This window comes from Equus przewalskii, chromosome 29 (genome assembly GCF_037783145.1).
Source record: "Equus przewalskii isolate Varuska chromosome 29, EquPr2, whole genome shotgun sequence".
In the NCBI taxonomy this organism is placed as follows: domain Eukaryota; kingdom Metazoa; phylum Chordata; class Mammalia; order Perissodactyla; family Equidae; genus Equus; species Equus przewalskii.
This window is the reverse complement of record NC_091859.1, coordinates 21,726,453-21,738,933: the sequence shown is the minus strand read 5'-3', so window position 1 is coordinate 21,738,933 and position 12,481 is coordinate 21,726,453. Positions and strand designations below refer to the sequence as shown.

Genomic DNA, 12,481 nt, shown 5'->3' with positions numbered 1-12,481 from the left:
GAGGTAGGCAATTATGGTTGTACAAACCTATTCCTTGTTTTTCTCTAAAAATCTGAAGACAGTTTGAGGACCTGATACATTCATGCCATCATAAGGAGACAGATAAAGGACAGAAAAAATGAAAACCAAGTAATACATTTTGATTAGGTCTCTTAACTCCAAGAATCCTAGAAACAGACAATGTGTATCCTCCTTAGAGAAACACATACTTGAAGCATGATTTAAAGAAGAGTTGGGGAGTAAAGGTTCTGAAGAGAGATTATTTAGTTTGCTTTTCATCTCAAAACATGGGACAAAAGGGATAATATTTCAGCAGGACTTTAACCTTGTAAATGTAGTATAAATGCTTCATGTTGAATCAGTATACATTTGTAAACTGTTTGTCTGTAGTTGGGTTATATTTGTTTTAATAATGTTAGATCTTCACCTGATAATTTTTGTCTATGCATTTTAGGTGTATCAATATTCAGTTTGAAAGAGATTCAGTTGCAAAAGGACCCGGGTTTTCGAAATTCTTCTTATCCAGAGACAGGTGTGTTTGTCATAAATCATTTCACGTGTCGATCATGAAATTTTGCGTGGAACCAAGTTTTTGGTTTATAAATTGATCAGTAAAATTATTGATGTAAAAAGCAATGTACAGTGCATTCCACAACTGTGTATGTTTTAGCATTGCACGTACTCACTTTTCTGTATGATGTGGGCAGCTCAGTAATTCTTCAGAGAGAGAAATCTGACTCAGTCAAGTCAGGGATCCTGAAAGCTGCAGATGGCACAAAGACGTTTCACAAGTGGCCTGGCTTGATCACTGCACACGCCATCCCTGGTACCTGAGGCAGAAGACACATCTGTGCTTCCCTAGACATCAGGTTCATCACTTCGAAGCATAGAAGCTGTAGACTGACCCCATCAACAAAAGGGTCATTTAAGACAGTGCTGATCACTCTTACCGTGGAATATTAGCTTTTGCTGGTGGGAACATTAGCTTCCTAGAGTCACCAAATACTGTATGTGAGATAAAACTGAACTTTGAACTGCCTCATGAAATGACTTTATATTTTAGGACATGGGAAGAACAGAAGACAGAGCATGCTCTTTTAAGTCTGATAACATGGTTTCAAGCCCAGCCCCCAGCCTTTCTTATCAATCAAGGACTCAGATCTGAAGGCAGTTATTTCTTTTGGTGGACTTGGAATCTCCGTTTGTCTACACTGTCCTCTTCACAGTGGAGTCTTTTTATTTCAGACCTACAGATTGTTTTTATATTTGTTGTCACAGTGTGACAATTTTTTTGTACAGTTGGTTTTAAGGTCTTCTCTGCCATTAGAGCCAGTAGGTTACAGCTGTTGATGTAACTGTAGCTGCAATTTTTGTGCAGGACTGAGAAACACAGTGCATTATTTATTGCGGAATCATTGCTGCTAAGTAACTACTGTCTGTTTATTTAACGCAACAGTTGAATGCCTGAAGAAGTTGCAGTGGCTTTATTATATGTGAATGCATCTGTTTCTCCTCACGAATTGTTTTACTGCTGCATTTTTTGTTTGTTTGTGTTTAAAATTAAACTGCAGTGTTTCCTGGAATGTAAATTTAGCTTTTCCTTAACAGTAAAATAAGTGAGCCATCTCGAACACTCTAAGTTCATGCTATATAATTTTTTATTGAACATTGGCAAATAGAGTAGCTAAGAAATTGATAAGCACATTATGTTTAGGAAAGCATGTAATGCAGAAGTTGATTCAAGCAAGTGAATACCTGACATTTTGGGGATCTCACGTTAGATACCAGTAAATTAAAGCACCAAAATTATTTATTTTTACCTTACCTGATTTTAGAAATATTTACTGCATATTATTGGATATTTGTATGCTAATATACTTACCTATTTTTACATTGTGCTTTAATTTAGTTAAAACTAAACCATCCAAGTCAAGTCAAACATGAGAGGTCTTGTTTTTGTTTTAGATACAATTCTTTTCTTCGAAAGGATGATACTTCATTGGGGGAACAATTTATTTCATTTGGGGGCTGTGTATATGTGTGTGTTTTAATAACATTCACTTGGAATCAGCTGAAGGCTGTCATCTGTCTTTGAAATGAGCCATGATAAATACAAATGAGAGAAATGAGAACCTAGGCGATTTTTTTAAAGCATTGTAGGTATTATCTGTTTACCAGAGATAGTAAATATTACAGTTTTAATTATGCATCTCTTTGAACATCATAAACAGACCTTGGTGTTGGTAACAGTGTTATAAGTATTTGTGTTCACTTTTAATGACTATTTGTTTAGTGCATCTTATAAACTACAAATCTTAATTGGTATATTTTGAAATAGTCATGTAAATTTTTGGCTTATATCATGAAAATAGTCATAACTTAATTTTTTTTCCTGACATTCACTGTAAAACATTCAGGGGTCCTACCATTTCGGTTCAGGAAATCTTGTAGTTTATTGTTATTTAACAGTATTAAGTGAATTTTTGTATATTTCCTTTTAACTTTATTTGTGAATAGTGATTGTGGCATGTTTGGGGTGTTATTTTAATATCTCATGATACTAAATTTAAAAAAAAAATTCTGGAAGAAACAGATTCGTGTGTAATGGTGAATATTGGACCACTACTGCTTTTCACATTTGTAAATTGGTTTTATGTTAAACCCTGTAGCCTAACAAACTGCTGTTATTTCTAACTGACAGACATGTATTAATATTGTACTTTGAAGGTTATAAATATTATGTGGAAATTTCTTCATTTTGTTTTAAATTTATAATAACAAAATCTTCATGTTGTTAAAATGTGTTTTTGTTGAGTCACAGTTCTTTCTTGGGGAAGAAGTCTTTGCAAAATGGGATCATTTTCTTTTATGGGTCTCATTCTTAAGATAATGAAGTCTCACTGTGCTAATAGTGATATTTAATTTATATTTGTGCTGGCCATTCATTTAGTAATATCTACTGTAATTTTATAGGATAGCACTCTCAATTATAAAGTGTTAAATTTTTCATTTCATAGCTTACATATTTGATTTGTTGCAAACTTGACATAGCTATCCATAAGTTTGATTCTTATATATAAAAGGTGAAGGAATGTATCCAGTAGTTACATAAAATTCTTCTTCCTAGTAAGTCCTAGGGATGTTTCTTTTTATTAAGGCATTTGGTATTTTTTTTTTTGATACTTGAGCATCATTCAGATCCTGAAAACTTTGCAGTGAAGAGAATTGAAACTCAGAAATTTTGAACCTTGGACACTTAATGATTCGTCTTAAACTGACAAGGTTCTTAAAGGTAAGAGAGGATGCCTTTTTTGTTTTCCTTCCAAGTGATGTGGTTAACACATATTGAATATGTTACTCTAGGTGTATAGAAGTGGCTGCATTCTATTTGGTGCTTTATCAGCTTACATTTGAAAGACAACTTGTTAACATCTTATAATAATCTTTTTGGACCCAAGACAATTCATGAGGTTATTTTTTTGTGTTTTTACTATTTTTTAAAATTGTGGTATAATATATATAACATAAAATTTGCCATTTTTACCCATGGTAAGTATACAATTCAGTCTCATTAATTACATTCAGAATGTCCTATAGCAATTACCACTATTTCTATAATTTTTCGTCACTCCACAGAAACTCTGTACCCATTAAGAAATAACTCCCCATATTCCCCTCCCCAGCCCCTAGAAATCTTTAATGTACTTTTTGTTCCTCAATTTTTCTATTTTGATATTTCACATAAATGAGATCTTACCATATTTGTCCTTTTGTGTCTGACTTATTTCACTTAGCATACTGTTTTCAAGGTTCATCCTTGTTGTAGCATGTGTCAGAACTTCTTTTTATGGCTGAATTATATTCTATTATTGAATATACAACATTTTGTTTATTCATCTGTTGATGGACACTGGGTTTTTTCCACCTTTTGGATGTTGTGAATAATGCTGCTATGAACACTGGTGTACAAGCATCTGTTTAACTCTTTGTTTTCAATTCTTTGAGTTTATTTACCTAGGAGTGGAATTGCTGGGTCATTTAGTAATTCTGTGTTTAACTTTTTGAGGAACCACCAAACTGTTTCCCTAGCCACTGTACCATTTTACATTCCCAGTAGTAATGTTTGAGGGTTCCAGTTGCTCCTCATTCTCACCAACACTCTTTTTCCTTTTTTTTATTATATTCATTCTAATAGGTGTGAAGTGGTATCTCCTTGTGGTTTTGATTTGCATCTCCCTAATGACTAAAGATCTTGAGCATCTTTTCATATGCTTATTGGCCATTTGTATATCTGCTTTGAAGAAATGTCTGTTCAGGTCCTTTGCCCATTTTTATATTGGGTTGTCTTTTTGTTGTTGAGTTGTAAGAATTTATTGTATATTCTAGATATTAGATCCTAAGGAGGTATATGATTTGCAGTTATTTTCTTCCATTCCACAGGTTGTCTTTCACTTCCTTGATACATCAGTTTTTAATTTTAATGAAGTCCAATGTATCTGTTTTTTTTGTTATCTCTGCTCTTGGTGGCATATTTAAGAAAGTATTGCCAAATCCAAGGTCATGCACATTTTCCCATTTTAAGAGTTTTATAGTTTATCACCTATATTTAAGTCCCTGGTCCATTTTGAGTTAATTTTTGTATATGGTGTAAACTGAGGGTCTACTTTCATTCTTTTGATGTGAATATCTAGTTTTCCCAGCGCTGTTTGTTGAAAAGAGTGTCCTTTTCTCACTGAATGGTCTTGGTACCCTTGTTGAAAATCAATTGACCATAGATGTGAGGGTTTATTTGGGGGCTCTCAGTTCTCTTCTGTTGTTCTACATCTCTGTCCTTCTGCCAGTACCACAATCTTTTGTTCACTTGTAGCTTTGCTAAGTTTTGAAATCAAGAAGAGTAAGTCCTCCAACTTTTTCTTTTTCAAGGTTGTTTTGGCTATTCAGGGTTCCTTGAAATTCCATATAAATTTTAGGATTTTTCTATTTCTGTGGGAGAAAAAAAATGCCATTTGGATTGTGATAGGAATTGTATTGAATCTGTAGATCACTACTGTGATCTTAACAATATTGAGTTTTCCAATCCATGAATGTAAGATGTCTTTAATTTCCTTCAGCAGTGTTTTGTAGTTTTCAGTGTACAATTCTTGTGCCTCCTTGACTAAATTTATTTCTGAGTATTTTATTCTTTTTGATGTTATTGTAAATGGAATTGTTTTCTTAATTTTTTTAATTTTTCATTATTAGTGTGTAGAAATACATATGATTTTTGCATGTTGATTTTATATCCTATGATTTTGCTGAATTTGTTTATCAGCTCCAACAGTTTTTTTGTGAATTCTTTAAGGTTTTCTACATATAAGACCATGTCATCTGTGAATAGAGATAGCTTTATTTCTTCCTTTCTAATTTGGATGCCGCTTATTTCTTTTTCCTGCCTAATTGCTCTGGCTAGGATTTTCAGTACTTTGTTGAGCAGAAGTGGCAATAGAGGGTATCTTTATCTTGTTCCTCTGTTAGAGGAAAAGCTTTCAGTCTTTCACCATTGAGTATGATATTAATTGTGGATAAAAGAATAAATGGTGTAATTTATTTTTTCCCTTCCTTCTGACCTCCCCCATCTCAATACAGAACACAATTGATAGAATTTAAGATTTAAAAGATCAGGGGACCGCTTTTCAAACCCATTCCCTTCTCCCCCAGTTCAGCCTCAACAATTATATTTGTTTCCTTAAATATCTGTTTAAAGCAGATTATATATATATAGTAGTTTTGACGTATCATATTTAAGGCTAGATGACAAGACTCATTTTCCAACTTCTACCCATATGGAAAAGTGAAATTTGGATCACCCCAAGTAAATGGAAGGAAACTAGCCCACTTGCCTCCTCACACCTTTTATCACAAAGTATTTATTGAACAAAAATAATACAACAGTAAAAAAATGATACAAAGGTGAAAGTGAATGAAGATATGCAGTCATGGAAAAGATGTGCACAAAGAAACCGACAGTTAGGTTATAGTTCTATAAAGCTTTAGCCATAGCAGCGTAACATTGATCAGGCAGACATATGAAAAGGAAGAAAAGTTATTTAATATGTTCTTGAAACTTATTTTCTGACTAAAATAGTTGTTAAAAAAAAAAACCAAACACACAGAATGAGGCAGAGCTGTAAGGGTTACATACTTCAATACCTCCAGTTGTCTGTCTGTGTTATAGTGAGTTTTTTGACCCATCAAAAATTATTTTTCCATTTCTAATAAATGGAGCCTAGAGTATATGTTAATCATAGTATTTGGAGGAAGGGGGAATACAAGAATAATCAGATTTATAGTCATTTGAATATTTCCAATCAGTGTTTAAAAACAATATTTTTGGTTGAGGTTTTTGCACATTAAATAATTCCTTTAGTTAGATTCTCTGTAAGAATCTTGCACGTGGGGTATATTCTTCTCAAATGCTCTGTCTCTCTTTTTTTCTACCTAACCTACAGTTTTGGACCAGTAGTTACTTAGCTAGGCATGGGGAAACAGAACTGGAGTGAGCACCAATCACTGTTCTACCTTTAATGAGCTGTGTGGCCTTAGGCAACTTCCAGTTTCTCCTATGCCATTGTCCTTATCTGGGAACAGTGGTGGAGCGCATTCTCGAAGGCCCCTTTTAGTGCTAACATTTTATGTTTGGTAAATACCAGTTCCCTGGACCAGCCCTTTTAATTTAGCACACAATTATCCTTAGCCTAAGAGGGAGTGACAGTAGTGTCCGTTTGTGGATTTTGGAATCAGCCCCATTCCTTTATATTCAGAGATGCATATTAGAGGGTTTGGATTTTTTCCTCCAGATAAGGGCATATATCCCCAGACACAAAGATGCTCAATTCCAGTTGAAAAATCTCAAAATTTATAAATATCATAACAAAATTTTAGACTTTGAAAATTCAAGAAATGTTTCTTTTTATAAGCATTATATTTTATCCTTTCTCATAATCCTTGCCATTTAACACCTGGTTTGGATCAATTAATTAATTAGCCACATTTCAAATTGGTTTGTTACTTAGAGTTAAGGAGGATAATTAACCTGATCTTGAATTGAAAGCACTGGGCATGTTCCAGTCGTCTTACCTTACATTAGAACTTTCCTTCTTCATGTACAGAACAAGGCCTTCGAGTGGTGCCTGCTGATTTTTTGAAGGAACAGAAAATGTTTCCATTATCAATGCTCTAAACTAAACTACACAGAAGAATTTACTGCTGAGTGTTCCAAATTGTTATATAATCAGGTCACTTCCACAATGATGAGGTTCCTGAAGAATTTTATATTTCTTGTATCAGATTTCCTTCATTCTCACCATAAACTTAGTAATACCTAAAGCAGTGTATCCTACCTCTTAATTTCCTATATACATGAAGATACCTGGTGTTAGAAAATCGTTTCTTTGTTGTTTGTGTTCATCACCAGTCTGTGAGCCTCTTCCAAAGCATAGGATTTTTAAATGTTAATTATAGTTCCAGGGCTTTAAAGAAACCCTAACTAACTCACAATGATACAGGAAATATATCAGAGCAGTGTGATTCCCTATGGAAAACTGGGAGAACCAGGGCTATTTTGAAATAAGAATATACTAACCTAGGAAATATTCCAGAGGCATAGATAGAATGAACTTGATGTAGCTTTTCCATCTCAGGTTTTTGTTTGGGAGGAGTCTGAAAGATTTTAAACAGCTAGGAGGCTAGCCTTTCAAAGTTCTTTTTTTTTTAAAAATGCACTTTAGAACATTTTCTTCTATGAATGTTTATTGTCTAAATATGGCTTAGATTCTTCTTATAAAAACATTACTTGGACATTACATTTATTGAATTTCAGTTCAAAAGAGGTTCTAAGGCAATTCTTATACAATTGAAAGCAAAAAAGACAAAGTGATATGAATATGCTTTCATATTGCCTACTTGTGAAAAATAATGATATTCTACTAGAGAGCTGTTTGATACTAATTTGTCTTTCAAACATTTTCTCTTAATACTAAAAAATATATAAATCATTTACATAAAACTAAATGCAAAGGAAGGCACAGCTGGTTATAGTGTATATAAGCACAGTTCAGCATATGCAGAATTAAAGAGGAAAAAAGCTTCACATCCTTATTAGTTACACTGAAAACCATTAAGAAAAGTTCTTCACTGTCAACAGTGTTCAACACTTAAAAGCTAAGGGGATATAAAAACAAACATTAAAATTCACTTAATGCAAAACAGATTTTCATATATACTTGAATATAAAAAAAGTTTAAAAAATGCTAACATAAATCTAGACCATCAATGTTATGAAAAGTGCAAACCAAATTAACAGAAAGTTTCACAACGTCCTTCTCATGACACAGGTAAACTAGCCCATGGAGACAAAATTGTTTCATCAGTTAATGAGTCTTTAATTGTGGCCAGATGTCATCAGGATTTCTGAGAGTTCGAAGAAAGCAGTACTGGAGAAGCAGCTCTGTCCAGACTGGGGATTGGCACTGGCATGTGGCCATTAAGCAGTGTTGGGAACTGTAGGGGATAAAAGATTTTTAAAATAATTATTGCAAACCCATTGGGAAGAACCTTTTCATTCCTAGACAGATCATAGTGGGTCGGTTCTCTCATCACCCCTGTGATAGACGTCAGTTGCCACTTATTTTACAGAATGAGCATTTGAAAGATGACAATGAGATCAAGATTACATATGGCAAACAGACGAGAAGGCCCAGAAAATGTCCCTAATTATTTTATATGCCTAGGCTACTAGAAAAAAATAAGTACTTTACATGTTGCTAAAGCATGTTCTAACACTCTTTTTAAAAAATTCCAAGCCACTTAGAATGCTGATTTGCTTTAAATATTAAGAAAAATTAATTTTGAAAACCAGAGATAACTGACTCTTTACATGTGAATCTGTAATTTCTAATACTGTATTTTGAAACTGGCCTTTGGTTTTCCAGAGTACTACAGAGATGCTTCTCAGTAACTTAAAAATGAGGAATGTTTTTACCTTAAAAGGCTTAGAAAGCAAGAATATCTTTATTTTAGGGTTGAGAAAGTATCCTTTCTAATGAAAACGATAAATATCAAACTGAATAGATCACCCATAAGTGACAGAACTCAGAGGAAAGTGAAAGTGAAAGTTTCTGTATCGTTGGCCACTAAGATGATAAATAAGATAAAAGTATTTGCTCTGATAATAACTTTCAGGTCTGAAAGAAATACAGCAGCTATACTCCCAAATAAACAAGAATAATTAAAGGCCTCCTTTTAATATATGACTGTTCACAATTAGATTTTCATTGTCTAGGATGACATGTGTCAAAATAATCTCCTGGGCTGCTTCTAGTTTAATTCCTATTTTGTCTCGATAAATTAAATAATATATTTCACTTCAACACTAAGTATCAAATTACAGAGCCTGGCACATGTTAGAAGAACAATAAATATTTGTAGAAGACGTAAATATATTTTTGTAATTTTTAAACTATTTCAGTAACTTATGTGTCTAGTGCCTTACAATTTATCAATGATTGTCATTTCATTTAATACCTAGAGCCTGTAAAGTAAGTTTGGTTATCCCCATTTTATAGTTGAGAAAACAGAGTTCAGTTAAGTTCTGATTGGCTAAGGGTCAAGGCTAACAAGCGGTAAGGCCAAATTTTAAACACTCTCTGCTTGAAAGATAATGCGCTTTCTGTACCAAACTGCCCAACTTATTTTTGGCAGGGGTTGGTGTGCTTTTTAATTTCAATTTCTTTTATGGTTATTGGCATATTCAAGGTTTTTGTTTCTTTTCTGACAGTTTGGAATTTATGCATTTCAACTGGGCTATCAAATCTATTTGCATATCGCTTATACTCTTTTATTTAAGGTCTGTGCTTCTGAGTTAGAATGAACACTGGAAGAAGAGCAGGTTTTGAGTTTTCATTCTTTTAGTTTATTTGCATCTTCCTCTCATTTTGGTCTTTGTCCATCTTATTGGTGTCTTCAAAAGAATCAGCTTTTGGTTTTGTTAATCTTCTCTTTTTTAAAAATATATTATTGATTGATTTCTCCCTTTTGCTCTTTATTTGTATTCACTCAGTTGTCCTAGTTTCTCTTGGTTAGCCTGGCTCTTCTGGGTTGTTTCATAGTTATCTTTATTGGCACACGTGCACACACACACACACAAGTCCCTTTTATTAAATTGCAGCATTCCCCAAACTTTCGTCCTCAGCCTTCCTTTCTCCTATTCTGGACTCAACATCATTTCCTGCTGTCAGTTAGACATGCCCACCAATGCCTCTTCCCCACAAAACCCATTCTTTTGTGCTCACTCTTAAGTCAGTGAGAGTGGTGGTTAGGAGCACAACCTTAAACTTGAATCAGGGCTTTTCTACTTATTAATGTGTGATCTTAACATCTCTGGGCTTTAGTTTCCCTATCTTTTCAAGTAGAACTATTGGGAGTATTAAGTGAGAAGCCGCAAAAAGTGCGTGGAACAATGTCTAGCATGCAGTAGTCCTCAATCAGTGTTAATAAGTATTGTTAGTAATCTTTGCTTGTTCCTGATCTTCACTGCCTGCCTACTCCTCAACCCCAACAAAAAGTCTTCCTCTCAATTTTACCTCTGGAATGTCTTCTAGATAGATTCCTGTTTCCACTGTTCTAATCTAAGAACAGTATTTGGAATTAGTATCAATTCCTCACATCTTCCTGCCCCTTACACTTTCTGCTTTCTCTTCACTCCTTCTTTCATACTGACAGCAGTGATATCTTTTTAAAAAGAGAGATGTTGTCATACTATCTATGGCTTAAAAAGCCTTCTATGGTTATTACTTAACAAGAGATTAAGGTAGAAACTCCTGAGCATACTATTCACGGCTCACCCTGCTTTTCCAACCTGATCTATCACTGAGTCCCTCCCTGAACAGGCTATGTATTTTCACATCCAAATCACGCAGCTCTGTTAACCTAGAATGTGCTTTCCCTCTGTCTCCCAAACCTTGTCCCTTCTTCCTAGCTCAGTTCAGGGGCCACTTCTTCCTTGGAGCCGCTGTCTAGTCCCGAGCTGGAAAGAGCTACTCCTGCTGGGTTCTTGTAGCACTTTGTTGACGCATTTATTATTCACATATTCTATATCCCTACAGTCCCTGCCTCAGGGCATTACAAATATTTGCTGGGTTAGACATGTTGAATTTAAAATTACAGAAAACATTCTCAACTGAAAAATTAATTAGCTCTGTTTTGTTTCAAGATATATTTATACCTACTAGGTATATTCTAGATTTCATCAAAATCTGTTTCAAAAGTGGAACAGACATCCTATAGACAAGCTGAAAATGCCAAACTGTCCTCAATTTCACTTTATAAATCAAGGTTATATATTTATAGATTTAGCACAATGTCTTTGGCATCTCTCTCTTTACTAAACATGTCTAGATTAAAAGCATACCTCTTCCAGAAAGGCTAATATCTTCTCTCTCCTTCCGTTAAAGTCTTCAGTACCTGCTATAACTTGCTATAACATCAGGAGACGTTCTATGCAAAACCTCTTCAGCTCTGTCAACTGTTAACTTAAGGATTTTGATCTACTTTTCCAATCATCACAACAGGAAATTTTCCAGCATCACTTAAAACTTCTTGTAGCCCAAGTCTATTTCTTTTCTTCCTCCAACACATTTATAGCATATGTGAAAGAGGTTTGTTGTTATTTTTAAAGAAAATTACTTTCATTAGTTTAAAAGGGGCACTGTTGATAGTAATCTGAATTTTGAAAATCCATCATTTGAAATGCGTAGTTTTAAAAATCAGAAAGTTATTCCTCTTACTGTGTTTTGTTATTTACCATTTTCAGAACTGCTAATTTCAACTTTTACCACACTCAGCTGCTCTTAGCATAGGAAGAGTAATAATATTTCAAAAGGTACAAAATTGTTTTTCCTTAGTCGCATGGACCCCAATCACAAAAAGAGGGCCCAACGCCCTGTCAGCCATCCAGATGTGGCTGTATTCTTTTTCAGGGTTGTGTTTGAATGGCTCCAGGAGAAAGGACCTAGGTCCATTTTGTAAAATTAAAATTCTGAGCAGGTAACCTTTGAATGCAGCAAATTCTCCTGCAGAATTCTAAGTGTAGATGGGGGACCACTGGTCTGCAGTGATTCTCAAAGTATGGCTCCTGCAGCAGCATCACTAGGAACTTGAAAGAATGTTAGCATCAGGCCCCATCCCAGACCTTCTGAGTCAGAAGTTCTGTGGGTGGGGCCCAGAAATCTGTATTTTCACACACTCTCCAGCTGATTCTGTCGCACACTAAGTTTGAGAACCACTGGTGTACAGTCGTGCCCCAAGAGAAGAGGGTATGTGTATCTCCCAAACCCCAGAGCTCCTGATATCCTGGTAACGTGTAGAATCAGTGTGGACATGAACCATTGTTACTGTTGGGATTAATGGGTTGGCAAAGGTTTAGTATCTAAGGCAAGGGATCCCA

General features: G+C 34.6%; 2 protein-coding genes across 14 annotated transcripts in view; one reads left to right on the top strand and one right to left on the bottom strand.

The window, feature by feature from the left end:
* The window catches only part of CDK17 (cyclin dependent kinase 17), a 108,776-nt gene that overhangs the window by 92,179 nt on the left and 4,116 nt on the right, over nucleotides 1-12,481 (top strand). For 5 of the 13 annotated variants that reach the window (XR_011534739.1, XR_011534737.1, XR_011534738.1 and 2 more), the window contains exons 16-17: nucleotides 455-532; nucleotides 3,199-3,292. Coding sequence is in view for 9 of the 13 variants with exons in the window: in XM_070600210.1 (XP_070456311.1) it covers nucleotides 455-532; nucleotides 3,199-3,245 (125 nt within the window). In the remaining 4 variants the exon portion in view is untranslated. Of the gene's footprint in view, nucleotides 1-454; nucleotides 533-707; nucleotides 6,146-12,481 lie in introns of those variants that run through there. The other 8 variants (XM_070600211.1, XM_070600214.1, XM_070600212.1 and 5 more) reach the window with 3 other exon arrangements.
* Nucleotides 5,891-12,481, bottom strand: part of ELK3 (ETS transcription factor ELK3) — a 66,310-nt gene continuing 59,719 nt past the window's right edge. Inside the window, exon 5 of the mRNA XM_070600220.1 lies at nucleotides 5,891-8,538. Within this exon, the coding sequence (XP_070456321.1) occupies nucleotides 8,440-8,538 (99 nt within the window). The 3' untranslated portion in view covers nucleotides 5,891-8,439. The remainder of the gene's footprint in view (nucleotides 8,539-12,481) is intronic.